Source organism: Anguilla rostrata, chromosome 6, assembly GCF_018555375.3.
Source record: "Anguilla rostrata isolate EN2019 chromosome 6, ASM1855537v3, whole genome shotgun sequence".
Classification (NCBI taxonomy): domain Eukaryota; kingdom Metazoa; phylum Chordata; class Actinopteri; order Anguilliformes; family Anguillidae; genus Anguilla; species Anguilla rostrata.
In genome coordinates this window covers 36,075,111-36,090,900 of record NC_057938.1, presented here as the reverse complement: position 1 = coordinate 36,090,900, position 15,790 = coordinate 36,075,111, and the positions used below count along the sequence as shown (strand labels likewise).

Below are 15,790 nucleotides of genomic sequence, written 5' to 3'. Positions count from 1 at the left end.
ACAACTGAGCACCTGTGACAATGGAATTTGTAGTCACAGAGAAATTTTTTGTTCTCTCCCTCAAACACAACACAACAGTTATACCTTCACAAATTCTTCATTGCAGGTGCACAAATCCTATTCTACAAATCACAAATTAAGCTACTCATCCGCTCACATTTTTGCTACAGTTGCTGCAGTGAATATGGTGCAAAACAAATTCACACACCCGTAGTCATAGACTAAATTTGCACATCTGCAAATCAGTGAATTGCAATGAGAGTTGCACACCTGTAGAATTTTTCTCACAAATACATTTTTTTTGTTGTTGATATTTTTCTAGCACAAACACAAGTCAATAACTACAACTCCTTGAATCTACCACTGCGAGTCTGCTGTTTCTTTGCTAACAAATGACTAGTTCCACTCCCTCTCACTTTTGCACCACATATCTCAGTGAAATGTGGAGCAAAAGTGATTTGTGCACCTGTAGAGCCAGGGGCGGGCACTGTTCAGAGATCAGAGAACCCTTTTGGCCAATCAAAGGAGCTCGTTTGGGCGCCTGTCCCTAACTCTAATCTTATGAGACTGATTTTTTACTTGTGCAGTTACACTGCTTCGCTTACATAAGTGGTGCCCAATGTGAGAATATAGAAATATAATCCTGACATAAGTGGTGCCCTGTGTAAGGCTATTGTCATTTTCCCGACACTACTGGGTTTCATTATAAGGTATCCATTGTACTTGACCATTAGATTGCATTAAAACACAGTACACACGATTAGATCACCAGTAGAGACCACTATGCACCATTAGAAACCATTTGAAAATTTTCTAATGGTTTCTAATGCTTTTTTCAGCAGGACAGGGATAAGCAGGTATAGATAATGGATGTATGCATTAACCGCACAATCACAGAATGTTTACATTGGGCCTACCATTTGACATGGTCAACAGAGATAATCTCAATCTTAAAAAAAGATCACAATTTAATGCATAACTTTCATAATATCAAAAATCAGATATAGCCTGTCTGGTAATTAGCCTACACGATGCCTTGATGAATTATGAAAATCAATCGCTATGTTGTGGACAGTGAGTTTATTAATTACAACAGACAAGCAGGATAAGGGTTTTTGACAGCCCGACCCAGCAATTGACGCAGCTGCTATTCAGCCGCATTTCGGTCACATTACCAGCGCAAAGCTCCGGGATGGTAGCTTAGTGAATATGTAGGCTAAAAACACTATTCATCTAGTTAGCGTCTATAAAAGGGCCGCAAATACTTAGCAAATGAGGCCAAAAGAGTGGCTAGGTGGAAAAATAAGTCTACAGCGCATGTGGTTTCACTTGTGGTGTAGCATAGCCCCCCCCCCCCCCCGCAGTAGTTATTTAGGTGTAACGCCTTTTGTGGAATCAGAAGATAAAACCTGGCTGAAGGTCACACGTTCAATAATTTAACATAGATTCATTTATTTTGTTTTATTTTATTTTATTTTATTTTATTTTATTTTATTTTATATTTGCAGTGGGTTCAGGAAATGTGGGACATCAGCAGAAGTGGGACACTGAAAGAATTGAGGAAATATTGGGTAGCATTGCTTTGGAATACATGTTATGAAATTTCGGTGAGGCAAGATAGCCTATAGTGTTTGTAGTACCGTAACTTGGCGTCATTTTGATATCAATACTTTTAATGGCAGGCCTGGATTTTGGCAGTCTGAATGAATGAGTTATTGACGGTGTATGTCTTGTATGTGTGAGTAACTTGGCATTTTTGTACGTTGAAAACATGTTTTTTATGAGATATCATTTCTTTTTGCAAAGCGTTTTATTACGAGAGTGAGAAATGCGAAGTGACCCTGTAAGAAACGGTTGTGGATTATGGCTATCCTTGTGTGAATTTGTACATTCTGATGAGCGTGCACGTTTAGCAGTTTCGGTTTGCTATATATGTAAAACAGTGGCTGTGACAAGTGGTGCGGTGGCGTAATTGTAAACGCATCAGAAAAAGTGAAATATGGCCAGTGTATGTAGGCTACTCACGGATTTGACGGGCATCCAACAAGCCTTGATTGACAAAAGAATCAGCAAGCCTGTAGAATTAGCGCTGCCTAGGTCGCAACTTGTGTACCCTTCTGTCCTGCTCCGTTGTCTGTTATTTCGTGAAGATGCACTTTTAGTGTTTGTAAGGTTTATAAGGCATTTTGATAGGTACGTACATACGTAGTAATTGTTTGTATGTGGCTAGATAGAGAACAGGGCGAGGTAACATGAATGTAGAAACGTGGCGTTTGCTGATAAGAAGGTTTTGTACGGTAGCCAAGTGAAGAAATATAGTTAGTCGAAATGGCACAGTGGTGAACTGGTGTAACTTGTTAATAAAAGGAATACATTTGCCGTCATGAAATGCATATGGGTGGCCGTGAGTGAGTTTTGGTAAAGCAAGTATAAGTGTAAGAAAACGTTAGTGTAAAAGAGGAAATGATCTGCCTGAGGGCGAGGCGGGATTCAAGCCTTAAACCGGAGGTTTACCAGTCTGTGACTTTGTTAGTGCAGCACCATGCCATAGCTATGCAATGCGTGAAATATCATTAGCAAACCTGCCGGTGGTTTTAAAGAAGAACACAGGCCAGTAAGCACAGAAGAGCTCCCGTTGAATCCACATGGCTTTGCAATATTGTAGCCGGTTAATAACTGAACGTACAGACGGTACGTCATAATGCATATGGCATAGCAATATTGTAGCCGGTTAATAACTGAACGGTGAACGGCGGGTAGATATGGTGCAAAAGCAATAATTGATAAGTAGTAGACAATTATTAGTGAGGGTCGAAGCAGGTTAAAGGAGTAACATGGTGATTGAACGTGACACTTCCCAGTTGTCTTTAGGCAACAACAAAACGAATGTGCATAATTTTTTTATTATTCAGTCATTTCAATGTACTTGAAAACGTATTTTTCTAAGCCTAAATTTCCCACTATAAAAGTTCACCTGAACCGTCTGGGCGTGGTAATGACAACTGTCAGCTAGCTATGATTGACAGACCGTGCCCCGTTACCATTAGCTACCCCCATGATAAGCGCTATTTTTGGGAGACTTTTCACAAGCTAGCTAGCTTAGTAGTATATCAAGTATCGATAGATAGCTAAGATAAGGACGTTGACAATTATAATTTTTGCTATCTAGCTAGCCAAGTTAAGATGAAAGCAGAACTATAACGTCCTCATAAAAGCAAATTAGCTAGCTAATGTTATCGATAACATAGCTTTTGAAAGCGAACTACCTAGTTAGCTAACATTAGCTAGCTAGCTAGCTAAATGAATATAACCAGAAATAATCTAATAGTCCTTAAAAGGCACTCTAATTTAAGTGAACCTAACGTTAGTGAAATATTTGCATTGTCTTGCCCGTAAGCCAGCGGCGCAAACTATGGGTCTCGAGTTATCCATGGGTTTACGGGGCATGGAAAGGGGAGTGGTTACTGTGTTCGTGAGGCACCAAGTTGAGAACTTTCTCAACCGGTTGAAAATAGGACGATAAATTTAAAACGCATATTTCTCCGAAAATACAGAACGGACATATTTAATACTTTACTCATTGTGTTTGTTTAATGCCTCTTGTGCATATAGCACATAAAACCGAGAAAGTGTGAAAATCACCATGGTACTCCTTTAAAGAAAGGTGTTCCTAGCTGGGCTCGAACCTACGACCCCGTGTTCCCAAGACTGTAACCTTGCCCACTAGGCCACAGGCGGACTAGCTGTGTAAACTGGAAATGTTTTAGAGTAAAAAGGTATGGGTATTTTGCGTGTGTATGCGCGTTTTTGATTGGGTCGTGTAGGTGAAGTTGTTAGTGGGATAGGTGGCAGGAAAAATAAGAATGAGAAGAAGAAGAAGAAGAAGAAGAAGAAAGAGAAGAAGAAGGAGAAAACGCAAAATCCCCTTAGTTTGGGGCTTTATTGTGTGGACATGTGAAGTTGTTTATGAAATCTGTCTGTTGAAATGGGGTCAGAATGTACAGAATTTAATGTTTTTAAGGGCTGAGTGTCTTTGGCTGTTGTGGTTATTTCTGTGGGGAACCCTGAAAAGTGCCAAACTCTCGGTGCTGTATAGGTATGGGGCATGCCCCCACCAAGGCGTAACTTGGCGGGATGGCATACCTGCCATCCCAATCCCAATGGCCTATATACCGGCTGTCAGACATGTAATTCACCATTTGGCCGTTCTCAGCCATAGGAAGCTTCAAAGTAAAGTGCTCATCCAGCATAGCCAGGAGATGACCCTGCCCCCTACTCTTTTCCACCAGTTAAAATATGTGGCTTTCTTTTAGTTTTTAAGTTAAGTTTTGGGCAACTTGGGAAGAAGTTTGTAACAGTTGGAAGTGGGCATCTGAGTCCTACATCTAGGCCTGCCATTCTACATTTCATCTCGGATTCTGTCTTTTGGTTTCTGCATTTTGGATTACTTTGGAACAAAAGCTGTGGTTTGGTATCTGTTTTTGTTTGTTTGTTTGTTTTTTAATGGTGTGTGTGCCCTGCGATAGATTGGCGATGGCGGCCTGTCCAGGGTGTATTCCTGCCTCTCGCCCAATGCACGCTGCCTGGGATAGGCTCCAGTACCCCGTGCGACCCTGCACAGGATAACTTAAGTAGGTATAGATCAGTGGTGTCAAACTCGTGCCATGGAGGGCCGTGTGTATGCAGGTTTTCATTCCAGCCTCAGATCTTGATTATATAATTAGTTAAATTATTTGCTGAATTAGGGATGCAGGTTTGTGCACAATGGTGACCCGACGTCTATGGTGACCCGCATTGTCTAAATAAAAATTTTCTTATATTCTGTGCTTCAATGCAGTTAAACGCATATGGCTGAATGAGTAATTGGACTCAATTAAGGCAGCATTAATTGGTTGGAATGAAAACCTGCATACACACGGCCCTCCATGGCACGAGTTTGACACCACTGGTATAGATAATGGATGGATGGATGGATAAGTCCTGTGTTTTAACGGTTGATGCACTTGTGTTCGGTAGCCTATTCAGATTTCCGGACATGAAACGAGGGTGCTAACGGTTAAAACAGCTGGGTTCGGAAAATTAAACATATTTCAATTAATCCTCATCTTGCTGACAGGGTAGGCCTATATAGGCTAACTTTTTTGGAAAAAGATATACCCTACAGCATTTTCAGCCACAGTATATAGCCTATAGCCTATATTTTAAGTACCCGATTCATTTGAAATTATTTTTCAATACGTTGAATTCACTCACCCTTCATAGTAGGCTATAATCTCATCCAAAGCAAAATGTTTATTCTGAGTCCCGAAACAGCAGAAACGTATAATTTAGCTCTACTCTATTCAGCATACTCGGATCCTCCGGTTCTGGACAGAATTGAAATTTAAACAGGGTGGGGCGGAGGCTGAGAGAAGAGTTGAATTTAAGGTAACACTCAATAACCGTGGTAACCATCCCTCTTCCTGAAGATCTACCGTCCTGTAGGTTTCCATTCCAGCCATATCAAAATACATCCTACAGGCTAAACGTCTTTTCGGGTGAGATAGTAAGTGATGCTCCCTGTCACAGCGATCAGTAGAAGCCCATGGTACACTTTCACCAGATGAGGAGGTAAATCACAATCATAGCCTTCAACCCATTTATTGAATATTAGCATATAGCCTACGTGCTGTAAGTATTCAAACATAAACGTAGTCTAAGCCTTTACCCTATTAAGCATACTCGGATCCTCCGGTTCCGGACAGAATTGAAACTTAAACAGGGTGGGGCGGAGGCTGAGAGAAGAGTTGAATTTAAGGTAACACTCAATACCCGTGGTAACCATCCCTCTTCCTGAAGATCTACCGTCCTGTAGGTTTCCATTCCAGCCATATCAAAATACATCCTACAGGCTAAACGTCTTTTCGGGTGAGATAGTAAGTGATGCTCCCTGTCACAGCGATCAGTAGAAGCCCATGGTACACTTTCACCAGATGAGGAGGTAAATCAGAATCATAGCCTTCAACCCATTTATTGAATATTAACGTAGCCTATAGGCTACGTGCTGTAAGTATTCAAACATAAACGTAGTCTAAGCCTTTACCCTATTAAGCATACTCGGATCCTCCGGTTCCGGACAGAATTGAAACTTAAACAGGGTGGGGCGGAGGTTGAATTTAAGGTAATATTCTATAGCAGTGGTAACCATCCCTGTTCCAGAAGATCTACCGTCCTGTAGGTTTTCATTCCAGCCATATCAAAATACATTCTGTTCAACATCTTGTTGAGCTAATAATTAGTAGAGTTAGGCGTGGCAGATCAGGGTTGAAATAAAAACCTACAGGATGGGAGATCTCCAGGAACTGTTGGTTACCACTATTCTAAAGTGTAGCCTACAGCTGTTATGTATGCTCATCCAATTTATTTAACATGAGCGTATGCGTGCTGTAAGTATTCTAGTGTTTCCTACATTGCATTTTAGAAAGTTTAGATTTTTAAAAATCCGAATGTAGATCCCTCACATAAATGCCACAGATTTCTCAGTGAAACAGTAAAAACCAAGGACAGTCACACTGGCACGATGTACCCCGCAAAATCTAAAGTCTGCGCCTTGTTGCAACATAAAAGAGATAAATGTGACTATCTGAGGATCCCGTTTACCTCTCGTCTCCATCTGCCCAGAAGAGAGCAGCCCACTGCCGAAGTCTTACCTTGATGTTCCCTCTGCAGTTTTTTGATCGGGGTCCAGTTCACTCTTATTTGGCTGGAATTAAGAAACGTGACGAATGGTATGGCGTGGTTTATAAAAGTCCCCCATCTGTAGCCTATATTGATCTCAGATGGGCAGCCTGGGCTACATACTAGCCTATATACGTTCCTGAACTGCGGATCGGTAAAGCCCACCGCTCCAAAAATAGTGCGTGGTCTTCATCGCTCTTTACGCTATGGCGTTTGTGAGGCAGTTCTACCGCAGATAAAGTTAGGTTAGCCTACTACTTGCGCTTTCAATACTCCAATAAATGAATGAATAAATAAATAAATGAATGAATAAATAATGTAAAAATACTCCAGATTAAAGTATTAAATAATCAAAAAGGGAGTGTATTTTTACTTTAAGAATTTGGAATTACGGGAGGATAAAATCCTCCAAAATGGTCATTCAATTTTATACATAGCCTACCATTTAAAATAAGTTAAAAAATAATTCAATAAAGTTATGTAATCAAACTGTTTTCTACAAAGTCGAATATATTCTTCACCTTCCCAGGTATTCATGCAATAGAATCCACGCATTTTTACTTTAAGAATTTGGAATTATAGGATGGCAAATTCCTCCAAATTGCCTGCAATTCGATAGATGGTGCTTATTAAAAATTCAATAAAATAATTAAAATAAAACTTGAAGATCACCTTCCCAGGTATTCACACCATGGAGTTTGTGCATTTCTACTGGAGGAACCTGGAATTATAGGATAGGAAAATCTTCCAAAATGCCCATTCAGTCATATACACTGTGCTTCTTAAAAAAATCTATAGAAAAATTAAATCAAATTGTTTTCTACAAAGTCTGATATATTTATGAAGCCCACCTTCCCAGGTATTCATGCAATGGAGTCTGGATTTTTACTGTAGGAATTTGGAATTATGGGATCGCAAATTCCTCCAAAATACTTATTCAATTCCATAGATGTTGCTTTAAAAATAAATAAATAAATAAATAATTAAATTAAACTGTTTTCTTGCAAACTCTAATGCATTCTTGATTTTCTGGATTTTCCTTGTTCCTGGGTTTTTTTTTTGAAGTTTGTCTTTGTGTTTGAAGAGTTGCCCTGCGAGGCTTTTTGTTCCCTTTGTTACCCTTTGAGTAAAGTCTTTTGTTCTCCTCCCATTTTGGAGTTTTGAGTTTTTTCCCTCTCCTTTTGGGTCCAAACCCCCCCGCGAGTCCTGACATTAGCTAAATTCTGATCATGACATGGTGACACTGATGATGATGGTCATATCACAGATCCTTTGATAATCTGCTCGGGGATATTATTCCTTTTTTAATGTGAAAACAAACTCTAAATACTGCACATATTTATTGTATGCACGTATGTACAGTATTTAACAATCAGAAATGTCACCGATTTTGAGAGCTTGTACAATAAACTTGACAAGTATAAACATATTCTTTCTGCTGTGTTCACCAGGTTTTTAAAACAATCATTTAAATTGTGTTCTTCCATGCGGTCATTAAAAAAGAAAAAAAAAATTAAATGGATGGCAATCACTCTAACTGACATGGATGGCATTAGATGGCAATCTGATAATACTGGCTAATTGAAACCAAAAGTCATCAAAACCCCCTGTTTCTGACTTGACTTAACTTGACATAGCCACACAATGCAGAATAGATACCTCAAACAATCAACAGTCATTTGTATTTGTTTGCAGAAAATGAGAAATAGAAAGAGAACTACTGACAGGGGTCCCTAAGGAGGTTTTTGATATTACATTACAGGCATTTAGCAGACGCTCTTATCCAGAGCGACTTACACAACTTTTACATAGCATTTTTACATTGTATCATTTATACAGCTGGATATATACTGAAGCAATGCAGGTTAAGTACCTTGCTCAAGGGTACAACGGCAGTGTCCTTACCCGGGAATCGAACCTGCGACCTTTCGGTTACAAGTCTAGTTCCTTACCCACTGTGCTACACTCTGTCCAATATGTTGGAAATGTGTTGATCAATATGTTGTGTTGTCAATATGTTGATCTGATCAACTCTGACCTGATCATCATAAATATATTGAACTTTAGGCTACATGATGACATGCAACATCGTCTTGGAGTTACAAAATTATGTGATACTTTGATGTGACACTTAAAAGTTTGAATGACTACAATGTGTTCAGATGGTAAGAAGAAGAAACAAAGAGCCAAGTTACTTGAAATAATATAGAAAACATTGGGTAGCAGCATTGCTTTAGAATACAGCATGTTGAATTAGTGTTAACTAAGATAGCCAGTATTGTGTATTGTACTTGGCCTAATTTTGATATCAGTACTTTTATTAGCAGGCCTAGATTTTGTCTAGTCTTAATGAGTTATAATACTTTTTATGTGTGAGTAACTTCGCATTTTTGTAAGTTTGTAAGAAAACATGTTGTTTTTTTTCAAATAAATTATGCTGGAGAAATATGGCAAAGAGCGAAAAGTGTGCTAACCAACCCCAGTCTCACCTACTTGTATGCAGTCCATGAGAAAATATAGTAGGCCTAAGAGTGTTTTTAATAGACTCCATCATGATATTTCTTTAGTATCTTCATAAAATAACCTACAATAACAAAATATAAAGATAAAAAATAAAAGAAAGATAATGCAGATATTTCCAATATTCTTAAAATTTAAAGAGACGACAAACAGTACAAACACATAATGGAACGGAATATGGCCAAGCCGCTATACACCCTGTTGCACTACTTTTCCTCTGGACTATTTTCTCGGACTACCTTCACCCACTATACCATGCTGCTACACCATATAGTCTAGCAGGAGAAATAGGTTCCCATGTACCGGCACAGCATTTTTTTGTAACCTGTTTTTTTAGGACCCTAATGGTGTCTAGTTAAGAGTTTTTCATGTTGCCAAGGTCAACTAATGGCCAATGGGGTTTTGTTTGGTGGCCATCTTGAATTTATGTCCACACGAGTGGCAAAAAATGTCGATTTTCATAGCGCCTGAACCAGACAACATACAAAGACAAATGAACCAACTTTTTCATATAATAAATTGTGACACCAGGAATCAAATGGAAATGTCATTGACATGGTACAACCATTCTTTATTGGTGAAAAACAGGCAAATAACAAATTTTAGGCTCATAACAATATAACTTTTGCTATTTTGTTTCGCAATAGTTTCCTGCAATAGCCAAATGAAACTAGTTTATTCTCGTATATCGATTGCAAGGTTATTAAATGGATGGCAGTCACTCTAACTGACATGAATGGCATTAGATGGCAATCTGATAATACTGGCTAATTGAAAGCAAAAGTCATCAAAACCTCCTGTTTCACTGATCATCATCGTCGTCCATCTCATCATCAATCTCCACCTCATCCTCTTCCCCCTCATCATCATCACTGACGACACCAGCAGCCAACAGGTCAATGAGAGATGGGGGCAGACTTGGTCCACAAGACCAAACAGGCTCCAAAATCCCTCCCTCTGTCTTCTCCCACCCCTGACCCTCGTCATATGGTTTAGGCCTCCAGAAGATCGGCTCAGCTGCCCGCTTGTAACAGGCCACTCTATAGTTCACCCGCTGGATGTGGGGAATGAGTGAGTCTTAGCAGGGGGGCAGGCGAGCAAAATTGACTGTCAACTTGCTGCTGAGGGTCTCGTCTTCTCCCACAATCTTCTTGAGCATTTTGCTCCTGACCAGGTTGACTGATGTCTCACGTGCTTTACTGTGCATCACGCATGTGAAACCTTCCACCTGCTCCTGCACTTCCAGCTTCGCCTTCCACTCATCGCCCAGCTGACTGTAAAAAGATTGTTGGGATAATTGCTACGTTTGCTCTTTCCAAATCTTGCATTCTATTCAATATACATAACATGCCAAATTATCTAAAAATTCATCCACCAACCTGAAAGCCTTTTGAAATTTGGGGTTCTCCTGGAGCTTTTTGAGCGGTGCCACCTTGCCTATGCCCTTGAAGGCACTGGCACAGTCCTCACCACTGAATGCATAGTAGCCGAGTAGGGTTCTGCAGTACGGCTGCCTAAGAGAGGTGGCCAGCTCCCTGACATTGACCAGCTGACGGTGCCTGCCTATGCCAGTGTCAAGGTAGATGACGAGGTTGATGGCGTCAGTGTGGTGCACGAGGATGAAGAAGATGTCGGTGTCCGGGGTCGTCACTACTGCCGACTTGAAGCCCAGCTTGACGGCATGATGCAGGTAGAGCACCCGGCTGTCTGTCTCCTCCTGGTCTGACTGGAGGGCATGGATCTCAGTCACCACAACCTGAAATGGCACAAAACACCCCAATGCATGGTAGCTTATATTATTGGCAAACAATCTGCTAAAACAAGATCTCATTGAGGTTTCCTAGGTATGGATCAATCAACTTACTTCTCCATCTGATGACATTAGCTGATGAGCTGTTCCCTCCACGATGAGAGCAGCTGTCTCGCACTTCGCCAGCCAGGATGCTGCCTCCTTACTCCCCCAGACCTTGAGCAATCTGCCTGCAGGTCCTGGACCAGATGGTGACCAAGAAGCACTTCAACTTCTCCACTGACCCCTACCAGCCTGACTCTATCAAGGCGCAGGAGAGGCTGATTCGCGGCTTCTCTGAGAAGTTCATAGTACAAGGTAGAGCCACCAGGAAACCCCAAGTCTTTAAGCTCTTTCTGGGCAATAAGGAGAACAAGCGGCAGCTCTGCCAGTTGATGCTCAAGGTCTGGAGAAGTAAGGAGGCAGCATCTCAGCATTTTTTGCCATTCGCGTGGACATCAATTCAAGATGGCCACCAAACAAAACCCCATTGGCCATTAGTTGACCTTGGCAACATGAAAAATTCTTAACTAGACACCATTAGAGTCCTAAAAAAAAATTACAAAAAATGCCATGCGAGTACATGGGAACCTATTTATCCTGCTAGGCTAATACTTTACACACTATTTATTTTTTACTATGTATTTGTAACTTGATTCTTAATTTTATTCCATTTAGTTTATTTATTGTGTACTTACAGTTCTGTTGCACTCGTCATGTCTATTACACTTGCACTGTCTTGTCACTTGCACTATGTCTTGTATATATATTGTATATATTGCACCAAGGACCAGGAGAAACGCAATTTCGTTCCACTGTAAACTGCATTGTATATGGCTGAATGACAGTAAAGCTGACTTGACTTAACTTGACATAGCCACCCAATGCAGAATAGATACCTCAAACAATCAACAGTCATTTGTATTTGTTTGCAGAAAATGAGAAATAGAAAGAGAACTACTGACAGGGGTCCCTAAGGAGGTTTTTGATATGTTGGAAATTGAAAAATTCAAACTAACAGCCTGTTGTCAGTAGACTAATGATTGACCAATTGATTGGATCTGATCAACTCAGACCTGATCATCATAAATATATTGAACTTTAGGCTGTATGGTGACATGCAACATCGTCTTGGAGTTACAGTCTTGGAGTCAATGGCAATACTGCTTTTTAGTGTAGTCAGTGAAATTGACAGAATTATGGCAATTTTATTTATTATTATGTTATTATGTTCCATCAAAGTAACTGCTTCTCACTTTACCTGTGTCTGATTATTAATTATCTGCCCTTGGAAATCTGAAAGGAAGGGATCTGCTGCACCGGAGCTGTTGTATTCAAATGTTTTAGCTTAGCACATAGGCTATGCACATTGGCCATGTCACCTGGTTTGTCTGGCACAATTTGCAACATACAAAATAATATTAAAAACATACAAAATAAAATGTTTAGAAATCAGTGGGCTGTCCTTTGAGGCAGCAAAATGAACTACAGGATGCTCAGTACAAGGAACTTGTTCAGACATTAAGGTGAGGCAAGCAATTTCTTTTCCTGTGCTGGCATCAGGATGGGGGATTACCATTGTTTTTGAATACAGATACATCTAAACCTGTCTTCTGTCTTTCCTGTTGAAAGTTAAAAATGAACTACAGGCAGAAATGTGATAAATACAAGCTAAAATAATGCTATCACTTAAACCAGTTGTAAAAACAGTTATAAGAACCTTTAAATTCATGAAGTGAATGTGAGTTTAAAACCATAATATAAAACCTATTCATAAGACAATTCTCCGAAGTACCTGGAAGAAATCTGTTGAAATTGGGGAAAACTGTAAGAATCCGTGGTAGAACAACTTAAAATCCATTACTGGTTAAAGATAAGTTAAAATATGAGAACATTTCTGGTTCATTTCCTTATGTCGGTAATCTATCTTTTTATATTAACAGCATACAGCATACATTGCAGGGGGTTCGTGGTCTTGTTCCCTCACTCCAGATGAAGGTCCTGATGAAGTAACACTGCTAATGTCATGATTTTGATCTTTCTCCCCTCTTTTTCAGGGGGTACTGCACTCTCATTGGACATATTGTCACAGGACTTTCTAACCCCTTATCAGATTGTGACTACTGTCATAATTTCTGCAGTTGTTTTTTGTCCATGTAATTTTTTTTGAGGCTTTAGCTGTTGTCTTCAAACAAGCTTGTGTCACATCACCCTGATGCTCAAGAAACCCACTCGTGACCCCCACGACATCCAAAATTACTGTACTGTCTCTCTCCATCCCTTTCTCTCAAAAACTACTGAATGTGCTGTTTTAAACCCGCTCTCTCCTTTTCTGTGAAAGGATGACCTTCTAGAGCCTCAGCAGTCTGGCTTGAGGGCTGACCATTCAACTGAGACTGCCCTCCTTGCAGTCAGTGAGGAGCTCCAGTTTCTCTCCCCACTGTCCCCATAGTCCTTGCACTCTGTGCAGCTCCCTTCTTGCTGGCCTCCCTGCCTCCGCCATCAGACCTCTCCAACTCATCCAGAATGCTGCTGCTCATCTGGACCTCATCTGGATGTTAAAAAAAGATAGAGAAGAAAAAAACAACTGATGCAGTCAGATGCAAAATGGAAGTACTGAATCAAATAAAATGAACCACTCTACCTGTACATGCACAAACAAATGGTAGAATTTGGAATTCAGTGGAATTCAGCCACCTCACAGTAATAGTGCCAGCCTGTTTATCAATGTGTACAAAAAAAAGCAGTCTTGTTCTGTGTAATCACTGGGAAGATATCACCCCTGAGACTTCCCAGATGCTACAGCATAAACCACTGCAAGAGAGGGAGAGGGATCTCTGTACTGAAACGCGAATACATGGAAAGCCTCAAGACTTTCCCAGAAATGTATGTGCACTTTAAACATATGAACTCCTGTAGGGAATCCTGAAAAGTGCCAAACTCTTGTGCGGTATAAGTATGGGGCATGCTGCCCCACCAAGCCGTAACTTGGCAGGATGGCATACCTGCCAACCCAATTACCGTTGATATTTTATGTCATCAATTTACCATTATGTATGTCATCAAGGTATTGTACAGATATTACATTCGAAGGTGGGTCCCATATAGGGTCTCATATTGTGCCATTGTTCAGGCTTTATTTTGTAATTTTTTAAAATGTCAGAATGATTTGGGTTTCAAGCTAGTGAGGTCTAAATCTTATGTTTTTATGTTGTACCAAATGGTTTGCATAAGTTAAATATATAGAATACCATTCACGAGAATGTATCCCAAGGTATTAGCTTATGTAAGTACCATAATAAGAATGAAAAATTAACTGACAAGACGACACTCAGCAAGTGTCTTCTTGTCAGTTAATTATCATATCTCTTATTCACCTGAATTTCCACTAATTAAGCTCTGACGATGACCATTAGAAACTTCCCACCCTGTTACATGCTGTGCAAGTTATTTTTCTCTCTTTTTTTCAAACAATAAAAAGTGAAATTATTTACAGTGATGTACTTTTAAAAAAAATGGACGACTAAAAAATATAAACTCAAATTTAAAAACTCAAAATACAAACTCAAAGTAAAAAGCAAGGTTTAACCTTCATGATTAAAAATGATCATGGCAAGTTGTTTAAAAACTGTGATGTTCTGTGTAAGGACCCACACGCAGACCAGGGAAATCCAAAAAAACGTTGTCTTTATTCAGTCCGAGGTTCGAAGCCAGGTAATCAGAGAGAGTGCGGTACCGAATCGAGTTTCCAAAAGAATCGTAAAAGACAGGCAAAAAGTCAAAAACCAGGAGATCAGAAATAGCGAAGGTACAAAGGGGCAGGCAAAAGAGAAGTCAAAGAAAAGCGAAGGTCGAACCAGAAGCAAACAAAACCAAAAGGGGCAGGCAAACTCGAAGTCGGGCAAAGGGGTGTCGCAGGAATCTCAATAAACAAAGGCTTACAAATAATCGGCACAATGAATATGATCAACGTTCTGACCATGAGCTGGTGGAAAAGACTGACATTTATACACTGGGGAAGGTAACAATCAAGGAGGGGTTAAGTGAGTGAGGGAGGAGTAACAAACAACATCCAGGTGAAGAACATTAGGAAAACTAGTTCAATGACAGGGGACTGACAAAACGCGGACTGGAATCACATAGACAACAATGATAATAGACGGCCTGGGTGAAGCAGGTAAAACAAGTGCAGAGAGAGAGAGGTGCAGTTAGAGCAAGAGACAGGTGCAGGCAATTGCAGAACTCAGCGTTAGAGCAGGCTAGAAAGAAAAGGGGCGGAGCTACAGTGCAGCATGGAAAAGGGGAGACTGGTTAATGTATTAGTATAGTGATCTAAACTATCAAAAACCCAAAACTAGTGTGTGTTAGTCCATTAGTAATATTCACATGTTAGTATATTAGTGAGGTTAGTACTTTACAATCTATAAGTTAGTAGGGATTAGTAGAAATTAGTAAAACTAGAAATAGGCAGGAAGTAAGTAAAGCGAGACTGGAAAGAAGGGGGGAAACCACGAAAACCCGGAACCACCCGAATAGTGAAATCACACAAGTACAGGGGAGTGAAGCAGCTCAGGGAACACAGACACAGACAGTACTGGGGAGACAAGTGACCGTGAATACAGACTACAACAAAAAACCTCTTCTGTCTGTCTGAATATTTCATTTCATAGAGTACATTAGTCTCCTATTTATAAACATTTGGTATGATGTTTTCACAGCATGTCATTGCTGTTCCTGCCTGCTGCACATTGCCTCCCCCTTTCG

General features: G+C 40.1%; 1 protein-coding gene across 5 annotated transcripts in view; it reads right to left on the bottom strand.

The window, feature by feature from the left end:
- The window catches only part of LOC135257033 (tumor necrosis factor alpha-induced protein 2-like), a 29,204-nt gene extending 22,493 nt beyond the window's left edge, over positions 1–6,711 (bottom strand). For 2 of the 5 annotated variants that reach the window (XM_064339407.1, XM_064339410.1), the window contains exon 1: positions 5,254–5,346. In XM_064339407.1, the coding sequence (XP_064195477.1) occupies positions 5,254–5,260 (7 nt within the window). In that variant the 5' untranslated portion in view covers positions 5,261–5,346. Of the gene's footprint in view, positions 1–5,253; positions 5,347–6,639 lie in introns of those variants that run through there. The other 3 variants (XM_064339406.1, XM_064339408.1, XM_064339409.1) reach the window with 3 other exon arrangements.
- Between the last annotated feature and the right edge of the window lie 9,079 nt (positions 6,712–15,790).